The sequence below is a fragment of the Coregonus clupeaformis genome, chromosome 29 (assembly GCF_020615455.1).
Source record: "Coregonus clupeaformis isolate EN_2021a chromosome 29, ASM2061545v1, whole genome shotgun sequence".
Taxonomy (NCBI): Eukaryota; Metazoa; Chordata; class Actinopteri; order Salmoniformes; family Salmonidae; genus Coregonus; species Coregonus clupeaformis.
The window spans coordinates 5916011-5926222 of NC_059220.1; the positions used below are offsets into that span (position 1 = coordinate 5916011).

At 51.9% G+C, this 10212-nt stretch overlaps 1 protein-coding gene across 1 annotated transcript in view; it reads left to right on the plus strand.

Annotated features, from left to right (window-relative positions):
• The first annotated feature begins 5750 nt into the window (after positions 1 to 5750).
• The window catches only part of alms1 (ALMS1 centrosome and basal body associated protein), a 17970-nt gene continuing 13508 nt past the window's right edge, over positions 5751 to 10212 (plus strand). The window contains exons 1-2 of the mRNA XM_045209038.1: positions 5751 to 6572; positions 8423 to 8538. Of these exons, the coding sequence (XP_045064973.1) occupies positions 6197 to 6572; positions 8423 to 8538 (492 nt within the window). The 5' untranslated portion in view covers positions 5751 to 6196. The remainder of the gene's footprint in view (positions 6573 to 8422; positions 8539 to 10212) is intronic.

The following is a 10212-nucleotide window of genomic DNA, read 5'->3' on the forward strand; positions in this document are numbered from 1 at the left end:
TCCATACCTGGTTTGTTTTGTGTTTGGTAAGGTGTATGCGTTCTGTTTCAGCACCCTCTGGGCCACACCTCCACCCTGTCTCAGTCAGAGGAGGGGGTCAGTTCCCTCTCCGAACACAGCCTGTCCCCTGGTGACGGGCTGGGACAACCAGAGGAGGACCGCTACCCAACCACCGTCAGGGATGACGAGGGGCAGAAGACTCCTCGTTCTGGGGTACTGGTCGGGGGCAGCGAGGGGGAAAATCTATATTATATTATATATAGTATACTGTATATAGACTGTGTCAATTCCTCTGTCTGTATATTTTCTCTATTGCTGGCATTACCATATCACCAAGTAAAATTCTGTGTATATTTAAATGTCCTTGGCTAATAAATTCTGATTCTGATCACTAGACACGTACCAGTCTCCTTGACCCAGACAGACCTCTGGCTGTGCTCCCTGAAGACAACACGTCGTTCCTCAGCGGGGACATCCCTGCTAGGAAGCTGCTGGAGCTTCTCCAGAAGGACGTTGGCATGCCCAGCGGTACCAGCAGTGCTGTCTCCTCTGCCTCTGAGACCTCTCTCCAGGTCGGCAGCTGTGTTTCCAAACCAGATGGCTTGAGAGAAAAGAGGGATATTAGCCAAAGAGTGCAGCCTGACGTCTCACCTGAGCTGCAGCCTGACGTCTCACCTGAGCTGCAGCCTGACGTCTCACCTGAGCTGCAGCCTGACGTCTCACCTGAGCTGCAGCCTGACGTCTCACCTGAGCTGCAGCCTGACGTCTCACCTGAGCTGCAGCCTGACGTCTCACCTGAGCTGCAGCCTGACGTCTCACCTGAGCTGCAGCCTGACGTCTCACCTGAGCTGCAGCCTGACGTCTCACCTGAGCTGCAGCCTGACGTCTCACCTGAGCTGCAGCCTGACGTCTCACCTGAGCTGCAGCCTGACGTCTCACCTGAGCTGCAGCCTGACGTCTCACCTGAGCTGCAGCCTGACGTCTCACCTGAGCTGCAGCCCGACGTCTCACCTGAGCTGCAGCCCGACGTCTCACCTGAGCTGCAGCCCGACGTCTCACCTGAGCTGCAGCCTGACGTCTCACCTGAGCTGCAGCCTGACGTCTCACCTGAGCTGCAGCCTGACGTCTCACCTGAGCTGCAGCCTGACGTCTCACCTGAGCTGCCGCCACCAGTCACAGGGAGAAGAGAAGCCCCCCAGGGAGGAGCCTCCATCTCACCTGAGAAGAAGGAGAAACTCAAAAGTAAACAGTCTTCAAGGATGTCTGAGATTTCCAACATCACCATCCGTTCCCTGAGCAACCAGCCGGGTGACAGTAGCGATGCGCTCCGCAGGCGGCTCTGCTCGGAGCTAGAGAGGAGTCTCAGCCCTGGGCCCCTACCCTCCTCCCACAGTGAAGTCAATACAGCTGACATCGTCACCAATACACCTGACGTTTCAACCACTGAGCCCTCCAAAGGGAGGTCGAGCGTGACCAGAGGGCTACTGGCCGCTGTGTTAGGATCTGGGGTCGGGCCCCAGTTCTCAGCAGGGTTCAGTGTGGAGCGAGGCCATAGGGAGAGGGCTCTCTGGTCCTCAGGGAACCAGACAGGGATAGAACCAGATGTCTCGTTCCTGGGCCTCCTACCCCAGCCCGTGTCCCAGTCCACCCCTGGGTTGTTCCTCCACGCTCCAGTCAGATCCAGCGCCAAGCCTCATCTAGGACAACTGTCTGCCCTCACCTTTAACATGGAGGCCTCTCAGCGCTCCTCAGGCTCCAGGGCCTCCTCCCAGCCCCAGCCTGATAGAGCCACCCCTGACCCAGACCCCCCTCTGCCTGCCAAAGAGACAGGAAGAAGTCACCATTCTCTCCCCAGTCTCAACTATCTACAGAAGGTTGATGCCTGGAAGGCCAACCAGAGCTCCAACCAGACGTCGTTCTATGACAACCTGTCTCTTCAGGGCTTCTCCTGGGTTTCTCCCAAGCAGGAGGCCAGCGATGCAGTCTCGGACTCTCTGACCCGTATGCTGACTCTTCCACAGCCGGGCAACCAGACCCTCAGCCTGTCTGTATCTGGACCCTCCTCCCCTACCAGAGGGGAGGCAGCAGGTAGTGGTCCCCCTGAGAGAGAGGACACAGCAGGGCCTGTAGGAGGGCCATCCCCCCTGGGCAGGTCTCAGTCCCACTCCTCCCTCAACACAGTGGTCACGTCTATCCAGAGAGCTCGGCACGCACAGGCACACACTGACTGGGACAGCAGCCAGGCACAGACAGAGGAGGAGACCGCTCCAGGCCAGCCCAGGGAGTTGGAGAGGAGCCAGGGAGGATCAGGGTCAGGCAGGGTTCAGTCAGGAGGTAGACCTGGGCCTGAACAGCCCGGTGGTGCTCCAACCGAGCCCTTTGCCTTCATCAGCCTGGGACGCTTCAGTAACGTGTCATCAAACCGAGATGTCCTCTCCAGCTCCCAGGACAGTGGCCACAGTGGGCAGAACTTTGAGGCGTCCGTCAGGGCTGCTTCTTCTTCTGTGGTCAGTCTGGAGGTGGATAACTACGCCCCGTACTGGTCCTCCAAACCCTCCTCACCACACAAGGAGAGGGAGCTCAACATCGAAGAAAGGATTCCGGTAAGACTCATTTTACAACTTATGTGAGGATGGATGGTGTCCAACGTCGGCTGCTCTGTTGATCACTCTGTTGTTGATAACACCATATCTATACAATAATATATTCTTATGGACTCATTGCATATGACTGTTGTTTTGATTCTGATCTGCAGATGTACCTCCACAACCTTGGGATCGACCAATCTCCTTCTACGATCCTCACTCCCTTTGGACCTCGAGGGCCAATCAGAGAGCCAGAGTTCTCTCCCACTGATCTGTGCACCATAAAGGGATCCACAGCCACTGGCACTCCAACCAAGAGTGCACAGCCTTCTGAAGGTAGGTAGGTAGGTAGGTAGGTAGGTAGGTAGGTAACCCATCCTAAAGGACAGCCTTCTGAAGGTAGGTAGGTAGGTAGGTAGGTAGGTAGGTAGGTAGGTAGGTGGTAGGTAGGACAGCCTTCTGAAGGTAGGTAGGTAGGTAGGTAGGTAGGTAGGTAGGTAGGTAACCCATCCTAAAGGACAGCCTTCTGAAGGTAGGTAGGTAGGTAGGTACATTTACATTTACATTTTAGTCATTTAGCAGACGCTCTTATCCAGAGCGACTTACAGTTAGTGCATACATTATTTTGTATACCCCCCGTGGGAAACGAACCCACAACCCTGGCGTTGCAAACGCCATGCTCTACCAACTGAGCTACATCCCTGCCGGCCATTCCCTCCCCTACCCTGGACAACGCTGGGCCAATTGTGCGCCACCCCATGGGTAGGTAGGTAGGTAGGTAGGTAGGTAGGTAGGTAGGTAGGTAGGTAACCCATCCTAAAGGACATCCTTCTGAAGGTAGGTAGGTAGATAGGTAGGTAGGTAGGTCGGTAGGTAGGTAGGTAGGTAGGTAGGTAGGTAGGTAGGTAGGTAGGTAGGTAGGTAGGTAACCCATCCTAAAGGACATCCTTCTGAATTTATTCATACTATTTCATTCTTCCACAAGAGATAGTCGTGAAACAAATCTAGGGTTGCTACCCAAGCCGGCTGGTCGTTCGTTCTGTCGTTTCGGTTGCCAGAGACGAGACCCAGTCATTCAGTCTTTTTGTTCTGTATCTATGGACGCGACCCAGTCGTTCGTTCTAAATGTTCCATTGCCATTTTGACTGGCAACGTTCTTATCCTTTGCTTGCTAGCTAGCCAACTACGGCTAACTGACAGTCACGTCAAACAGTGCAGCCAGATAACAATGAAGTAGCGGCATTTGCGTTTGTTTAAGCTGTTTTCTAGTGACATTTATTTGGATACATCCATAACAATGAGCTAATGATGCACATTTTCACCTGGCATAGAAAATATGCTCTCTCGTCAGGACACTGTTGTTCAGAGGAGCTAGCCAACAACACAGCTAACACAATCACTTCAAACTGAAGCTGGAAAGACTTCAAACTAGTTGCACTTCGTTTCATTTTACCTGTTTTCTATTGATAGTTCTTTGTATATATCCATACAAATTATGGTGATTCATGATTTCGTCTGGCTGAGAAAAGCTGTCTGCCTGCGTCTCCTCCCGATGGGACATCTGGAGATAGAATTTGAATGTTAAAACAATGTTGCAAATGTCGAAAACTAAATGTTAGTCTAAAAGAAATGTGAGATCAATGCTTTTTATAGTGGAGATCAAGTTTATAAATTGCCTGGCTGGGCTGATGAGACGGTGGATTTCGCAGTGAGACGGAACAGAGTAAATAGGCATTTTAACGTCATAGATTTAGCCGTCTGGAATGCGGTTTTAACCGATCAGCATTCAGGATTAGACCCACCCGTTTGTATAATAAAGTAACATCCTCTCCTCTCCCGTGGTGTTCCCAGGCGACAGCCCTCATAAAGGAGAGTTCTCCAGGTCCAGCCTGCTGTCTGTGGCCTCAAGCGTGTCTCTACCTCTCAGTGTGGACAGCCTCCATCTCCATCCCATAAGGAGCCAGGCAGAGAAGACCTGGGGCTGCCTGTCCCCTTCTCCGGGCCCAGACAGAGACGGGTCACCCAGCCGGGCCAGGTCTCCGGGCCCAGACAGAGACAGGTCACCCAGCCGGGCCAGGTCTCCGGGCCCAGACAGAGACGGGTCACCCAGCCGGGCCAGTCTGAGGATGGCCCTCTGCCCCCTGGATGTCTCAGTTGAGGACACTGAGTTCCAGGACTCCCAGCAGGACCCTCACTACCTCCAGCCCTCCTCCGCTGCACCACAGTCCGCCCAGCCCCAAGACCTTCACCGCAACCAGTTCCCTGTGCCAGAGTTCAATAAGCAAAAGTACCCTGGCTTGCTCCCGGAACTACAGTCGACTGAGCAACATCAGAGAGACAGCAGAGTCAATGTCTCTACCCAGGCTGCTATAGAGCTGGCAGGGAGGATTGAGTCCAGTGCTGACACCTTATCTCAGTACAGAGACTGGGACAGACTATCTAGAGACAGGGACAGAGACAGCTTGTCTCAATACAAAGATGGAGACAGAGACAGTTTATACAGGGACAAAGACATGGACAGAGACCGAGACGGCTTGTCTCATTACAGAGACATGGACAGAGACGGCTTGTCTCAGTACAGAGACATGGACAGAGACGGCTTGTCACAATACAGAGACATGGACAGAGACGGCTTGTCTGAGTACAGAGACATGGACAGAGACAGAGACAGCTTGTCTCAGTACAGAGACATGGACAGAGACGGCTTGTCTCAGTACAGAGACATGGACAGAGACAGAGACAGCTTGTCTCAGTACAGAGACAGAGCGGTAGCATCCTGTCTCCAGGTTAACACCACCATGGATCGTAGTAATCCTGATGATTCCTTCGTAGGCTCCCAGACGCTGCAGGACATTAGGCGTCTGCTGGGCCGGGCTGAAAACATTGTGTCAGGTGGGTCCTCCTCCTCTGGCGGCTCCTCCCACCTCCTCCACTCTGACGACGACATCCTGCTCCTCTCTCTCAGGAGGAAGATGGAGGGATTCCAGGACTCCTCCTTCACCTCCTCCTCCTCTGCTGGGGCTGGGGTGGGGACCCCCAGGAGTCACTCCTCCCTGCTTTGGGCCCGTTCCTCCTCTGACTCCATGCTGCTGGCAGATAGGAAGAGAGACGGAGAGAGGGAGGGGGAGAGGGAGAGGGAGAGGGAGAGGGAGAGGGAGGGGGAGGGGGAGGGGGAGAGGGAGAGGGAGAGGGAGAGCTCTGCCTACAGCGGGGAAGGTCAAGTCAGGCTAACTAGAGAAGCAGAGCACCAGTCCACACAGGCCCTGAGCGGCCCACCCGCCAGAGAGGAGTCTGGGAGACTACCACAGGACAGAGAGCATTATGGGAGACCACAGGACAGTTCTGAAGACAGAGAGCATTATGGGAGACCACAGGACAGTTCTGAAGACAGAGAGCATTATGGGAGACCACAGGACAGTTCTGAAGACAGAGAGCATTATGGGAGACCACAGGACAGTTCTGAAGACAGAGAGCATTATGGGAGACCATCACAGGACAGCTCTGGCGGTAGCTCCACCTTCCTCCTGACCGAATCCGTGCGGAGGGCGGAGCCTGAGGGCTGCAGCGCCGGCCTCTCGGACACGGTGATTGGGCCTGTGCTGCTGTCAGTCATGCAGGTCAGCCAACCTGGTCCCTCATTGGGTGATGCTGGCGGTGGCAAGCTACAGCGGGCTCCAACAACAACAATGGGAGGAGGGAACACATTGGAGGGGTCTCCAGCAGAGAGAAGCTCTTCCTCCTCCTCCTCTTCGTCCTCCTGTCCCGGGGGCTCTGAGCAGGGGTGTGGAGGTCTGTCTGACCCTGCCCAACGTGGGGATCAGGGTGGGGACCAGGGTGGCGATGCTCTGAGTGATGGTGGCAGCAGTGGTAGTTCTCTAGCAGCCAGGGTAGCCAGGCTGCTGCGGAGTGAGTCCCCAGGCACAGAGGTGTCCCTGTCCAGCCGAGCCAGTACCGCCACCGCAGACCTGGAGGAAAGCAGGGCCAGAGGTCAGTAACTAGACACTACCAAGGCTTCATTCTATAGTGCACTACTTTCCACCAGGGCCTATTGGGGCTCTGAGCAAAGGTAGTGCACTATGTAGGGAATAGGGTTTCATTTGGGACAGTACCTACCTAGGGTCTGCTTACCACCGGTATGGGGTAGGGATTAACACCGGTAACCGGGATCCCGGGACTGTCCCGGGAACGCTCTTCACATTTACACCCCCAAAAAAAATTCTGACAAGACATGAGAAATTACAACGTTTTCCCCTATGTGACACTAATGCAGTTCCACAAAATACACAACATGAACAGTAGCAGATTGGCAAAAAAAACTAAAATGGCGCAATGAGGCGAGATGAGGCGAGATGAGGAAACAGCCATTGGGCCTAGAAAAAGCCCAGAGAGGAAAACTCACCTTTAGTTTACTTTTAGATTAGCATTTCAGTACCGTTTTGATTGGGACCGCACCATCGCGTGGGGGACTCGTCTAGATCAATCAATCAATCAGTGTCAGATTTTTTTTTCTCTCCACTGAATCTCCGTTTGGATATTTGGTAACAATTAGGCTGGGGAAATGTTAGCTAGTTGACCGGGGCAGCTCTAGCAAGGCAGAAATTTGACGAACTGACTTGTTGGAAAGGTGGCATCCTATGATGGTGCCACGTTGAAAGTCACTGAGCTCTTCAGTAAGGCCATTCTACCTGCCAATGTTTGTCTATGGAGATTGCACGGCTGTGTGCTCGATTTTATACACCTGTCAGCAACGGGTGTGGCTGAAATAGCAGAATCCACTAATTTGAAGCGGTGTCCACATACTTTTGTATATATATATATAGGGTATATGCTATAATCCTGACTCCTGTCTCGCGTGAAGATTCCTGACTTTATTCTGTAATCCATAGGGTTGCGTGATCAAATCTCGCCTACGCGTGTCATAATTCCACTATAACATTTCCCCCGCTTCTCTGCGCTGTCTCGTATTGCTGCCCACTGTTAAGCAGGGGTGTAAAGTACTTAAGTAAAAATACTTGAAAGTACTACTTAAGTCGTTTTTTGGGGGGTATCTGTACTTTACTATTTATATTTTTGACAACTTTACATCACTACATTCCAAAAGAAAATTATGTACTTTTTACTCCATACATTTTCCCTGACACCCAAAAGTACTTGTTACATTTTGAGTGCTTAGCAGGACAGGAAAATGGTCTAATTCATACACTTATCAAGAGAACATCCCTGGTCATCCCTACTGCCTTTAATCTGGCGAACTCACTAAACACACATGCTTCGTTTGTGGAAGTTTGGGGAAGGACCTTTCCTGTTTCAGCATGACAATGCCCCTGTGCACAAAGTGAGGTCCATACAGAAATGCTTTGTCGAGATCTGTGTGGAAGAACTTGACTGGCCTGCACAGATCCCTGACCTCAACCCCATCCAACACCTTTGGGTTGAATTGGAACGCCGACTGCGAGCCAGGCCTAATCGCCCAACATCAGTGCCTGACCTCACTAATGCTCTTGTGGCTGAATGGAAGCAAGTCCCCGCAGCAATGTTCCAACATCTAGTGGAAAGCCTTCCCAGAAGAGTGGAGGCTGTTATAGCAGCAAAGGGGGGGACCAACTCCATTATTTGGGGAGAACCCTGGCATAGTGACCTTATCTTGGGTTTTAAACGCTTTAAAATGGGCACTTCCGATTTTCGCTGTATTTCCCGGGACACTGCATAAATATGAATTATTCCCGGGATCGAAACTTGGTAGATTTTTTTTAAAGCTAATTTAAAGATCAGCCCCCCAGGTTATAACATAACGTTTGCTGTTTGTTCCCAACTTGCCCTGATTGTGTCAACCCCAGAGTGGCTGAGGCTGAAGGTGTCGGGGCAGCGGTGTGAACCTCTGGAGCTGAACGCGGAGGACAGACAACGCATAGAAGAGATCAAGAGAGAGATTCTCTTTAAACACCCGCTAAAGGTACTATCATAGTCACTCCTACTCAATACCAAACACCCACTAAAGGTACTATCATAGTCACTCCTACTCAATACCAAACACCCACTAAAGGTACTATCATAGTCACTCCTACTCAATACCAAACACCCACTAAAGGTACTATCATAGTCACTCCTACTCAATACCAAACACCCACTAAAGGTACTATCATAGTCACTCCTACTCAATACCAAACACCCACTAAAGGTACTATCATAGTCACTCCTACTCAATACCAAACACCCACTAAAGGTACTATCATAGTCACTCCTACTCAATACCAAACACCCACTAAAGGTATTATCAGAATCACTCCTCAACACCAAACGTATAGGCAAGGCTCAACTTCCTCACTCTCCGTTTTTTTAAACCATGTGAATGTTGTCTTATTTTGATGCCAGCCTCCTCTCCTTGGACTGCCCAGGTGTGGTGGGTAAGGTAACTAACTGTGAGGTGTATCAGTCTCAGGCATGGCATGGTGTGACGTTCCAAGAAATCTGTTTACAAACCTGTTACACCAACTATCCTATCCTAGCATCTAAGCAGTTTCCTGCTATTGTATACTAGACGTTTCACCATGTTGTTGTAGTCCTGAACTAGCTCGCCTGTGTGCTAGCTCTGGAATAGATCAAACACATGGAATGGCTGGTGTTCCAAGAAATGCTGTTCTACAAACCTGTTACGCCGACTGTCTTTGCTAGGGTTGAACATTTTTTGGTAACAGAATTTTTTCCCCCCCAGGTTTTCTAGAAATCCAAGTTGTAGCATTCCCAGATTTCCTGCTTATTCCCTCCTAATTCCAGGAATATTCCAACCAGGATTTCTAGAAAACCAGGGATTTTGGGTAAAGATACCGGAATTTTGCAACCCTAATCTAAGCAGTTTGCTACTATTGCTTCTCTCCATTATGAGATGGAAGACGGCGCCGTGCTGTCTGGTAAAGATAGACTGCATCGCCGTTATGTGATGGAAGACGGCGCCGTGCTGTCTGGTAAAGATAGAGACTGCATCGCCGTTATGAGATGGAAGACGGCGCCGTGCTGTCTTCGCCGTTATGAGATGGAAGACGGCGCCGTGCTGTCTTCGCCGTTATGAGATGGAAGACGGCGCCGTACTGTCTTCGCCGTTATGAGATGGAAGACGGCGCCGTGCTGTCTGGCTGCCGTTATGAGATGGAAGACGGCGCCGTACTGTCTTCGCCGTTATGAGATGGAAGACGGCGCCGTGCTGTCTTCGCCGTTATGAGATGGAAGACGGCGCCGTGCTGTCTGGCTGCCGTTATGAGATGGAAGACGGCGCCGTGCTGTCTTCGCCGTTATGAGATGGAAGACGGCGCCGTGCTGTCTTCGCCGTTATGAGATGGAAGACGGCGCCGTGCTGTCTTCGCCGTTATGAGATGGAAGACGGCGCCGTGCTGTCTTCGCCGTTATGAGATGGAAGACGGCGCCGTGCTGTCTTCGCCGTTATGAGATGGAAGACGGCGCCGTACTGTCTGGCTGCCGTTATGAGATGGAAGACGGCGCCGTGCTGTCATCGCCGTTATGAGATGGAAGACGGCGCCGTGCTGTCTTCGCCGTTATGAGATGGAAGACGGCGCCGTGCTGTCTTCGCCGTTATGAGATGGAAGACGGCGCCGTGCTGTCTTTGCCGTTATGA